The sequence below is a fragment of the Tenrec ecaudatus genome, chromosome 2 (genome assembly GCF_050624435.1).
Source record: "Tenrec ecaudatus isolate mTenEca1 chromosome 2, mTenEca1.hap1, whole genome shotgun sequence".
In the NCBI taxonomy this organism is placed as follows: domain Eukaryota; kingdom Metazoa; phylum Chordata; class Mammalia; order Afrosoricida; family Tenrecidae; genus Tenrec; species Tenrec ecaudatus.
Genome location: NC_134531.1, coordinates 78564033 through 78577086, shown reverse-complemented (window position 1 = coordinate 78577086; position 13054 = coordinate 78564033). Strand labels below are relative to the sequence as shown.

At 37.9% G+C, this 13054-nt stretch overlaps 1 protein-coding gene across 3 annotated transcripts in view; it reads left to right on the top strand.

Annotated features, from left to right (window-relative positions):
* The window catches only part of SSBP2 (single stranded DNA binding protein 2), a 316310-nt gene that overhangs the window by 213584 nt on the left and 89672 nt on the right, over nucleotides 1-13054 (top strand). For 2 of the 3 annotated variants that reach the window (XM_075541237.1, XM_075541236.1), the window contains exon 5: nucleotides 10891-10980. The exons of the other annotated variant lie outside the window; for it this stretch is intronic. In XM_075541237.1, coding sequence (XP_075397352.1) covers nucleotides 10891-10980 — 90 coding nt within the window. The remainder of the gene's footprint in view (nucleotides 1-10890; nucleotides 10981-13054) is intronic. 3 annotated transcript variants of the gene reach the window in all.

The window sequence follows — 13054 nt, the reverse complement described above, 5'->3', positions numbered from 1 at the left end:
TCATGATGTTATCTGTTGGTCCAGTTATGAGGAATTGGTTTTTCTTTACACTGAGTTGCAGTCCATGCTGATGGTCACAGTCTTTGGTTTTTATCAGCAAGAGCTTGAAATTCTTGTTTCTAGCAAGTAAGATTGTGTCATCTGCGTATTGCGATTAATAAGCACTCCTCCAATCTTTCTGCCATACTTTTCTTTATATAGTCCTGCTTCCTGGATTACTGCTCAGCATAAAGATCCAGTAAGTACGATAAAAAGATACTACTGTGATGCACACATTCCCTGATATTAAACCGTGCAGATTCCCTTGTTTTCTTGCAAAGACTACCCCTAGGTCACGCATGAGCACAAGGAATTGTCATGGAATTCCCATTCTTCACAATGTAATCTGTAGTTTGTTATGATTCACACAATTGAATGCCTTTGTATAGCCAACAAAACACAAGTAAACATCTTTCCTGGTCTTCTCAGCTTTCAGCCAGTATCCATCTGATGTCAGGAAAGCTCTGTCTCATGCCAGGACCTCTGTAGAATTCTGACTTGAATTTCTGACAGTTCCCTATCTGTCCGATGCTGCAACTATTTTTCTAATTATCTTCAGTAAAATCATGCTTGCATATGATATGAATGGAATTGCTTGGTAATTTCCATATTCCGTTGCATTACCTTACTTTAAAATGGGCATGAATATGATTTCTTCCAGCTGGCTGACCGAAGGCTGTCTTCCAAATTTCTTGGCATAGACAAGTGAGAATTTCCAGTGCTTCCCCATCTTGTTGAAACATTTCAATTGCTAGTCTGTCAATCCCTGGAGTCTTATTTTTCAGTAATATCTTCACTGCAGCTTGGACTTCTTCCTTCAATACCATTGGTTCTTGATTATATGCTTTCGATGCTTTCTGCCTTATTCAATATTTTGCCCATAAAATCTTTCAGTATTACAACTTGGGGCTTGAATTTCGCCTTCAATTCTTTACCTTGAGGTATTCCAAACATGTTCTTCATTTCTTGTTGTCTAACTTCAGGATTTTGCACATTTTATTGCAATATTCTACTTTATCTTCTCAAGCTGCCCTCTGAAATTTTCTGTTCAGCTCTTTTACTTCATAATTTATTCCATGTACCCTAGCTATTCTACACTTAAGAACAAGTTTCTGGGTCGCTTCTGAAATCTGTGTTTGCCTATCCTTATTGTCTTTTTAATGATCTTTTTGCTTTCTTCATGTATTATATTCCTATTGTCATCCTACAACTCAGCAAATCTTTGTGCTGTGCACCAAATTTGTTCTTGAAAGTCTCTAAATATCCCAGGTATAACAATAGAACTTACAAAACCATTTGGTTGTTGTTGTTGAGCACTGTCAAGTCAGTCTCACCTCATAGTGGCCCTGTGTACAACAGAATAAGACAGTCTGGTCCTGTGCCGCCTTCACAATCACTGCTGTGTTCGAGTGCATCCTCAGAACCACTGGCTCCATGAGTCTCCTTCCTGATTTTCACTGACCCTTTACTTTCTCAGTCATGATCTTCTTCTTCAGGGACTTGAACCTCAAGATAACATATCTTAAGTACATGAAACAAAGTCTAGCTATCCTCCACTCTAAAGAACATTCTGAATGTACTTCTCTTCCAAGACAGATGTGTTTGTTCTTCTAGCATTCTGTAATATATTCAGTATTTTTCACCAAATTGCTATGAAACACGAAAGCCTCTCTCATTGCGTTAATTCTGATGCATAGTAATCCTGTATAGGGCATCTCAAGCTGAAGCTTTCAGGGTGCAGACAGCCTCATCTTTTTCCTATGGATCAACTAATGGATTTAAACCGTGACCTTTTTGTTAACCATTCAAGACTTAACCCACAGAATCACCAGAACTTCTTGTGTAGTTATACTGAAACCAGGCCACCGCCTTTGAGCCAATTCCAATTCATCGTGACTGCAACTTTTCAGGAAGGCAGATAGCCTCATCTTTGTCATGTGGAGCAACTTGTGGTTTTGAACCACCAACCTTGTGGTTAGCAATCTTAACACTATCCTACAGTGCCCCAAGGGCTCCATTATATAGTTATAGAACAATAAAGTTATTATCCATGATATGTTCACGGTGATGCGATAATTGTATGTCAAATGGATATGTTTCTCTGTCATTTAGGGTGTAGAAAACATAATAGAAATTGGTTTAAAGTACAAGTCAACAAGGTTGTCAAATAAGCTAGCATGTATGGAAGTTCCTCTCTGGAAATACTTCCAAAGAACAGAGTTGTGATTCCAACACATAGCAAACTTGATAGGACACAGAGTAGAACTGCTTCCTAGGCTTTCTGAACTTATAAATCTTAATGAGAGCAGATAACTTTACCTGTCTCCCATGGAGAAAAGCTTAACAAAATGTTAAAAAAAAAAAAAAGGCTGTATAACCATATCTGTAGTCTCCGCTCTGGATAAAATATAATAGAGGCGGCGTATTGCTCTAATGGAAAAAGAAGTCTACCCTCTGACATTTACTCACATATGTAAAATATGGTTCTTGAAGGCTGAACTCATAAATAGGGCATAAACTCTCATTCACTGCCATCAAGTTGAGTCTGGCGCGTGGAGAACCTACAGGACAGAGAAGAATTGGCCCTGTGAGTTTCAGAGACTGACTCTGTACAGGAGTAGGCAGCCTCGTCTGTCTCCCTCAGAGTGGCTGGTGGTTTCAGACTGCTGACTTTCATTGATTGGCGTCCATTTGTCATCCACAAGGCTCTAGCGAGGGCGTTACAGTGTTGTAATTGCAGCAGCCCTGATGCTGTAGTGAGTATGCATTGGGCTTCCAACCACTGGATCGGTAGTTTGAAACTATCAGCTGCTCCGTGGGGGAGACCAGTCTTTCTGCCCCATCAAGAGTTACAGCCTAGGAAACGCGCAGCAGCAGTTCTGCCCTGTTCCACAGAGTTGCTCTGAGTCACCACCGACCCCATGGAAGTGAGATATTAAAATCATGCCTCAAATATTTCCACTTAATTTCATGTTCAGCCAGAAAATTTTATATTCTATTTAACTTTTCTTGATAATGACCATTATTTTGAGAGTAATCGTATTGACTTAAACTTTCATGAAAATGAATCTACATTTAGAAGCAGCACAAGGCACACAGTAGTCACATAATATTTGAGATGCATGTATAGATTTGAAGATAATCAGTTATCACCTAAGCCATATTTTCTCAAAACAAATCTCTTTACACTTGCATGTTATGTTTTCTAATTAAAGCTGAGTTTAGAACGTCAGGAACCTATTTCTGAGCCAAGAAACTTGGTCATTTTAAAATTAACAACTAAATTAAAACCGTCATCTTGAAGCATTCTCATACTCTCAATAAAGGCATCACTATTATGCCAGAATTCCTTGGCATTTCTCTAACACTTAAAACTTTTTTTAGTTTTACCCCACAAGCCAGTAGCCACTTCTCTTCTGCTATGATCATCCCATGTTTTCAGATTGAGAATTACTATTGTGTAGAAATTACCAGCCCGTACAAGTACTCCCTTTCTCATTAGTCTTCATGGTAAATGCCAGCTGCACTGTTTATATCACCAGCTCTGTGGTAGTTCATATGTTTTTAGATGGTCAGGGTCCACTTCCTCTCTGATTGTTTGTTGGCATTTGATTTTCATATGAATGCCCTTCTGCGCCTGTTATTGTTTTGGAAGGATACAATGTTGAATACTGTTTTCAAAGCAACATATAACATTTTTATTGTCTAAAAACTTCCTCCCCTCCAAAAACATACAATGATGTTTGTTCTCCAGGCTCTTATATAGCTTATTGTGTGAAGTAAACTGGGATCGAATACGAGGGGTTTTTTAAAGTTCATGGAAAAATCAAATGAAAAGATAATGGAATTTTTCTACGATCTATTGAACATGCCCATGTTTTTGTTGTTAGGTGCTGTCAAGTTGGTTCCAACTCTTAGCGACCCTGTGCACAACAGAACAAAACACTGCCTGGTCTGACACCACCCTCACAATTGTTCTTATGTTTGAGCCCAGTGTTGCAGCCACTGTCTCAGATAAATGTGTGTACCAAATGCAAACCAAACACCTGACAATTATGTAAATGCTTTCTAGATTCTCTTTAGAACATAACCTAACTTTTAAAAACAGAAAAGTATCTTTTTATGGTCTGAAAATTAAAATATTTCATTTTACTCTATTGAAATAAGAATTCCAAGTTACAAAGTAAGGTTAAAAACATGTTTATTTAACCTTAAATTTGAAGGGGGTCAGGGAAAGGTTTGTCCATAAGTAAAGGAAATTTAGAAATGACTACTTGACATTATAGAGGAGCCCTGTTGGTATAGTGGTTAAGCATTGGGATCCTAATCTCAAAATCAGCAGTTCAAAACCACTAACCACTCCCTGGGTGTGTTAGTCTGGGTACTTTAGAGAAACAAATCCACAGAAACACATGTATAAGAGCTTTATATAAAGGTCAAGTGCGCATCAAGAAAGCATCCCAACCCAATGCTGCTCAAACCCACAAGTCCAACATTAACCCATATGTCTGACACCAATCCACAAAGTCCTCCTCCATCTAACAAAACACACACTATGACGCCGACTGCAGGATGAAAGGCCAATCAGTGAGCGTGTAAACATCTCAGCGCTGGCAGGGGTCTCCACGCAGCTGCTCAAGTACCTAGGGCTGCATCAGGGTAGGTCCATGTGGCTTCTCCTCAGGGATGTCAGGCAGGGAACTGGCTAAGGCAGCTGCATCCTGGTCCGACCATCAGAAAGCAAGGTACCCGAGAACTAGAAAGGCAAGGTTCACCAAGCCATTTATCCCTCCGCTGTTCAATTAACCCCACGTGTTTATCAGCCAGGTTGGCACAATTAACTACCTTACTGGGAGAAAGACAAGGCTTTCTATTCCTACAAAAAGTCACAATATCAGAAACTCGCAGGGGCAGTTCTACCCTGTCCTTGTAGGGTCACTGTGTGTAGGAATTGGCCCAATGGCCATGAGTTTATGAGTTTGAGATTATATACAAGTAATGTGCCAATTAATTTATTAAAAGAGGTAAAACTCTAATAATGGAAATTAATATGCCTATATCTACACTGGCCTTGTATAGCCAGTATAGTTTGAAAAATATTCTAATTATATATGATTTGTCTGGTTTTCTTTATTGTTGCTGTTGGATGTCAGTGAGTCAGTTCCATCTCAGTGTGACGCTATGTGCATCAAAGTGAACCACTGTCCTAGCCCGTGCCATCCCTGCAATTGTTGCTGTGTTTGAGACCATGGTTGCAGCTACTGTGTCAGTCAGTCTTGTTGGGAGTCTTCTTTTTCTCTGCTTTACAAAGCGGATGTCCTAGTTCAGGAACTGCCTCTTCTAGATGGAGTGTCCAAAATATGTGAGATGAAGTCTAGCCAGCCTTACTTCTAGGGTCTATTCTTGCTCTACTTCTTCCACCATACATGTATTTATTCTTCTGGTAATTCATGGTATAGTTAATATTGTCAATAGAATAATTCAAAAGCTTTGGTTCTTTAGTCTTCCTTATTCAATATCCAGCTTTCTCATGCACATGAAACCATTGAGGACACCTTGACTTGAGGCAACCACACCTTAGCCTCAAAGTAATATTTTTACACTTTACAGAAATTTTTAGTAGATTTGTCCAGTATAATGCCACTTGATTTCCTAACTGCTCCTTTCGTGAATATGATTGTGGATCCAAGTAAAATTAATTGACAACGTTAGTATTTTCTATTTATCATGATATTGCTCATAGGTCCAGTTGTGAACATTTTTGTTCTTGTGTTGAAGTGTGTGTGAGACAGGGTTCTCTAGAGAGATAAAACCAGATTTCTGATAATTACATATATATACATATTTTTAAAGATAGATCTATAACAAAAAATGAACTATTAAATTATATACAGATAGATAATACAAGAAATGAACAGTTAAATTATAAAGCAGTACAAATAGCTCAGTGCAACTCACTCCTGTGAGAGAGTTGTGAGACACTGGCAGTCCTTCAAGTCTTGAGGGCCACGAGGTAGTCCTCTGTAGAGAGAATTTTGCTATTCCAGCACAGGCAGCAAACAGCGAGGCAGGTCACCAACCATCAGAGGTCACCAACAGTCAGTTCCCAACTCCAGAGATGTACATTCCAATTCTCTGGCGAGTCAAGTCTTAAAGAGGCCTCAAATTACAGCAACACATTCCATAGGTTAGGTGTCCACAGGTAGTGTAGCTTGCAAATTGAGGCACAGATCAAGTAAGGCAGCTGCACACTGGTCCGATGATCAAAGAGCGAGAGACAAGAAAGGCAAGGCTCACCAAGCCATTTATCTCCCCGCCCTTCAAATAATCACACATGTGTTATCGGCCAGAATGGCACAATAAACTCTCTCAATCCAACCCTTGCCAACCTGGCACCTGTACACAATTCTTTAGCCACGTATACTTACATAATTTCCGGACATTGATGAAATCACACTTTTACTTATCATCAATCATTTATCATACATATAAATGAAAACACACTGAGTCCTATGATATCTGATTTATCATAACTGGACAAAAGAAAGATATGCAGTAAGCGGAAGATGTACACTGGCACAGATAGGAACTGGAAATACATGGAATCCAGGACAGATGAACCCCTCAGGATCAGTGGTGAGAGTGGTGATATTGGGAGAGTAGAGGGAGGGTGAGGGAGAAATGGGGAACAGATGACAAGGTCTACATATAACCTCTTCCCTGGAGGACGGACAGCGGAGAACTTGGTAAGGGAGTCGTTGGATGGTGTAAGATATGATAAAATAGTTATTTATAAATTATCAAGGGGGAGGGGGAAGAGGGACCGAGGAGGGAGGGGGAAAATGAGCTGATACCAAGGGCTCAAGTGTTTTGAGAAAGCAGGTGTTTTGAGAATGATGATGGCAACATACGTACAAATGTGCTGGACACAAATGATGTATGTACGGATTGTGAAAAGAGTTGTATGAGCTCCTAATAAAATGATTTTTTAAAATAAATAAATAATGGGGGGAGAAAATACATTGACAATTACAAACCTCACTTTTGCAATTGATCACATGGTTATAATTGATAGGTAGAACTATCTTCTTCTTCTACCCATTCTGTATTATCTTTGCCCTCAGCAAGCACCTCAGCTGGCTGTGGTTTTGTGCCTGGTGGGGTGACCCAGACCTTCATTCCTGAAGGGTCTGGGTCATTATAAGTCCTATCAGGATTGGGTTGCTGTAACTTGTCATTTACTTTAATAACAGGGCATGGTAGCACTAAGAGTCGGCCTATGGGATCTCCTGGATTCCAGACATAATATTCTTTACCCCTGTTATGTAACACCAATCCAATTTCTCCTTGGTAATCAGGATCAATCACACCACTTAGTACAGTGACATTCTTCCTGACCTGATCTAAAGGCATGAGAAGCCCAAAGTGCCCAGGGGGCATTCTCAGCTGCCAGTTCAGTAGAATCCGTGCTGTGTTTCCAGGTGGGAGAGTTCCTTCAGGACAAGGACCTCCAGGCCTGAGGAACACAGCGTTGCTGGGACAGGAAGCAAAAATGCTGCAAGTGGATCACTAGGAGTAATAGTGAGTGGTGCCACCCCTTGGTTCCTGGATCCATGAATTCTGGCTATTGGAGACACAGCACCATATATTGGCCGATGGTTTAGAGCGAATACAGCTTCCTGGAGAACATTGCCCCAGCCATGCAAGTTGTTGCCACCTAGTTGGCACCATAATTGTGTCTTTAGGAACATATCCCATCGTTCTATCAAGCCAGCATCTTCAGAATGATGAAGCACATGATACATCCAGTGGATTCCATGGGAATGGGCCCATTGCCACACTGCATGTGCTGTGAAATGAGTTCCTTGATCTGAAGCAATGCTATGTGGGATGCCATGCCGGTAGATGAGGCATTCTGTAAGTCCACGAATAATAGTTTTGGCAGAAGCATCACGTGCAGGGAAGGCAAATCCATATCCAGAGTAGGTATCTATTCCAGTAAGAACAAAACGCTGCCCCCTCCATGATGGAAGTGGTCCTATGTAATCAACCTGCCACCAAGTTGCTGCTGGCAACTCTCTCTCTCTCTCTCTCTCTCTCTCTCTCTCTCTCTTTCTTTCTATCAACTAACTATCTCAAAGTGTGATCCATGTTGTCATGAGAGCTAAAGAATGAAGTCAGCACTAATTAAAGAGTCATATATGATATAAAGTATTTCCATGATACTCTACAGGAATTCACATAATTCACGGGAAGCTGATGTTTAGTATTATTAAATATTTCTCCAATTGTTAATTAATCAGAGCATCCCAAATAATGCATCCTATCTGAGATCTAACAGTAAAGTTTTGTGGGATCTTAGATCATGCGCTGATTTTGTCTCATCAATTGGAATTAACTTAAATAAAAATTCTAAGAATGGAGCCCAAGAAATTTGGTGCTGCTTTCTTCTGTATAAAGCTATTTATCTCAAAAACACGGTTCTTCCTTAGCTTCCAGTTACAAAGCATGTATTATTTGTTTTAGTGTTGGTTTAAGTTAGCAAGTCAAGCAGCTGACGGGTTCAAATGTTTGACCTTTCAGTTGGCAGTGCAGTCCTTAACCACTGCACTGGGGCTCCTTTTAAACACTGTTGTTGCCCAGAAAGGAAGCTCATAAGGAAGCAAATGATGGCCCAGCATCTTTACGGTTGAGTTTTATTTAACATTTCCCCCACTCTGGGTAGATAAAAATTGATCAGTTATAAGAATCCCTTATGTGCTTTTTAAGGTAACTAGAATTAAGGGAGAAATAGTACATTAAAGTATTATAATAATTTAGCGGTTTCTGTTTCATCGTTATATGTGTGTTACATGTTTATTATAAATATATTTGACAGAATATAAATTGCTAAAAAAGTATAAATCTGTGTGTTTTACAAAAGTGTTTCTTTGTACATATGTGTCTTTTACTGTAAAGGAAATTTATGTGCTGCAATTAATTAGATATAAATGACATGCTTTACTTTTAGTACTAACAACAAATTCCACAGGAACTCTGGTGAACCAATAGTTAAGTGTTTGCGCCTGCTAAGATAAAGATAGGTGGTTTGGATCCACTGAGGGAGAAAGATGCAGTAGTCTGCTTGCACAGAGATGTACAGGCTTGCAAACCCATGGGCAGGTCTGGTCTCAGAATTGACTGATGACAGCAGCCTTTGGTAATCATAAATAAAACTCACTGTGATGACATCATTTCTGACCCATAGTGATCTGAAAGGACAGAACAGACCTACCCAAAAAGCTTTCAAAGGCTCCAAATTTTTATGGAACCTGCCACATTGTTTCCCATAGAGCCAGGTGGTGGCTTTGAACCACAGACTTTTAGGTTAGCTACTGAGCACTTTACCACGACATCACTTTATAATCATATACATTTAAGCTAAAAGAGGACAAGTGATTGGTACTAATTTGACTTCACACTGTAATATCATCTCTTACGTTATATAAAAGTTTAACAATGAAAAATGGAATTTGCCTTTCATTTTTTAAGCATGACTATTGACATATAAAACCAAATAAAACTGTGCCCACCAAATGGTAAGCAAATGATATAGATTGAATGAAATTGCATGTTTTTTCTTAAAAGAATATATTAATGTCTCATTTTGCTATTTTAGAAATATTATCTTTCCTTTTCTACACATATGCTTTAATAGAATAAGTTTAAGAGTTTAGCATCCATAAATAAACAGCATTTCAAATAACCATATTTAAATCTAGAATTCCTAAAAGGATATATTAAAACTATTGGCCTTCATTGTGAATAGCTGCCAACACTGAGGAATACATATGTTAAGTATCTTTTTCACTTTATATACCAGGGAATGTATATGCTATAAGTATGGTGAGATATTATGTCATTTTCCAATGGAATATTAATGTGTGAATGGGACAGTCAACAGATGCTGGAGATTCAGAATGTGTGTTGCGTTTGTTTCTGTTTTTTTCATTACAGAAGTGTTGGATTCCTGATTATATGTTTTCAGCATATCTTTGGTCACTTTTTAACTGTTCTTAGTGTTTGTAATCTGTCTGATCATGTGGAGAGATGGGATCTACATTTGTTTCCTAGTTATCTACATAACTGTCCTAAGTATTTTAAAAACTTTAATCTTAATTTAATTATGATTCTAACCAAATGTTTCCCATACTCATGTTTCATGAAGCCTTAGGATTATATAACATAATTTGTAAGTAAAAGTAGATTTTGGATTTTTCAAGCTGGTTTTTTTTCATAATTTGCTTATATGAAATGAATCCCACCAAAGTAATTACTTTTCTTACTCCGTTCTTAACTACTTTCTCATCCTTACCCCCTTATAAGCTAATATGTTAGCTATATTATTTTACCAGTAAATAATTGGAGGTTGCCACTGGAAGGCAAAAATTACAAAATTAATCTTTTTCTAACTCCTACAACTATCACTGTCTAGCAATTTAATGCTTTTTAATTTATATTTTTCTGTTATTGATGTTGCCATTAATATAAAACATTTACTGGAACCTTTATCATTTTTGTCACACTGCTATTTGCATTTTATATATTCCCTCAAACCTATCATTTTAATAAACTTACGTTACTTCAAAAAATGTTTTTAAAGATATCTTTAAACCAACTACCTTAACTGAGCATATATAAAGCTAAGTTTTGGATATTAGTTTTCCTCTTGCGTGAGGAACATTACAAGTACCTGGTCCCAGAAACAAAAAGGAAACATTAAAGTCCCTTCCTACAATCTATAATCATTAGTCTTTGGTTCTGTGCCTTCTCTGTAATGATATAGGTTTGTTTCTCCTTTATTCTTTGCAGAGTGCTGCAGCAGCGCCCAGTCCAGTGCTAGGAAACATTCCCCCAGGAGATGGCATGCCAGTAGGTCCTGTGCCACCGGGGTTCTTTCAGGTACTCAGAGAAACTCTGACTAGGACTGTGATGGCAGAGGCGCTCCTGTCTGGTTTTCTGTAGAGCTATGAAGGATGAGGCTATTTTAATTCGTGAGATAAACGTCATGCTGTGCAGCCAACTCTTGGTTATTGAGAGACTAATTATCTGGTGAATAGATTAACTCTTTCCTACTTATGCTCCCCCCCACCTGTTTTTTTGTTTATTTATTTTGCCATTTAATTTCTTAACTAAGGAAAAAGTTCAAATACAAATTATTCCATTAAATTAGCCTATTAAAGCATTTAATAAAAATTCAGTGGGAGAAGAGGCTAGAGTTGAAGTTTAGGAAAGATACATGGATTTTAACTACCCACGTTGTTCATAGTTCCAAGACTGGAGATAATCAAGGTTTGGCTGTACTTTCAGAGTATATAGCTAAATCACAATCTATTCATATAGAAAAACTCATAGGCTATAGCAAATAGTTTTGAGAATCATCTTTGTGGCTTTGAAGTTAGAATTTTTCGTTAATATTATATAATACTCCCTTCTAGACCAGGTTGTCACATACATATGTTATTATTTTAAAGTTTCAACAAAATCATTTATTTTAGTAAGGAAGATAACAGTAATATTAGAATTAATGTGTATGACGCTTTTTAATTTTATGACACGCACATCTTAATCTGCTAGTTTCCTAGGCCCATCATATATAAATACTGACATTTATTTTTTAATGTGTGATTCACTTTATGACAGTTTTTGAGGAGATTAAGAAGACCATAGGTGTTATTAGCTAAAATAGGAAGACTGCAATAAGAGTTAATGTAACACTATGTTCTTGATGACATTAGGTACCTATCAACCACTTTGTCATTAGTGTTTGTTTTTTTCAAAGTCCTTGATAACTGTTTATTAGTTAAACCATGACATTATTGCAGAGTAGAGAAATCCACTAATATATTCAAATATGAAGAAATAAAATTAATATTTTCCAAAATATAGGAAAAAATGTCTGGGAACTTAATTCCAGCCATGAAATGTAAATTACTTTAGGATACATACATTTGCTCCGCTACCCTGTGATTAATTTCCAACTGGTCTAGAGTAACCAATGGTTTCCTCAGAGCCCTCCTTGCTGTCTCTGAGCCCTTTGCTGTGCTCCAGGAACATTGCAATTCTTGAGGACTCTGCCTCTGTACAGTGATTACCAAGCGATTGATTAGGGATTTGCCCAACGTCGGGAAGTGATAGGGCTGGCATCCAAATCAAGGCAGTCTGGACTTCTGCCATTAAAGTTACCTTTTAATAGGTTCATAGTTGGTCCTCATGTTTCCAGCCCATTTTATTTTGTCCTTCTGACCTTATTTCTCTTCCTAAAGATGGGTTGGAATAAGATGTAAATCAGAAGTTTATCTACATGAATAAAATTTCATTAAATTTTTTTTATCTACTTGGGAATTAGTATAGATTCTTTTAAGCACTTTTTAAAAGAAGGGACTGGATGGGAAGGAAGTCACATTCTTTCATTCCAGAATTCATCAAAGATACAAAAATAAATACATTCTTATATTTTATAGAATGAACTATATTCTACTCTTGCCTGTCTTCTGCCTCAAAATCCTAAAGAGAGTAATGGAAACAGAGTTAACTTTGTTTTTAATTATTTATGGTGATAAAAAGTTGAGTAGTACTAGATATAAGATAAACCTCGGTGAGTTACACATTGGGCTGCTAATTATGAAGTTAGCAATTTGAACCTACCAGCCATTCTACGGGAGAAAGATGAAGTTTACTCTTGTAAAGAGTTACAGCCAAGGAAACCCACAGGGGAAGTTCTATAGGTCATTACGAGTCAGAAGAGACTGAAGTGTGATGTTTTGTAATAACTAGAGGTTAGGACCATGGATTCCTCTAGAAAAGAAAGTTGTTCATTCAGAGAAGCAAGCAGAGGAGTGACATCCCAGAACATGAGGAAAGTATAAACAAAGTCATAAAGGCATCAAAATATCTAAATGGTACCCGAATTGTTGGGAATAAATATATGTAGGCTAGGGGTTGTGGGAGGCAAGGGTTAATGGGAAGGAAATGG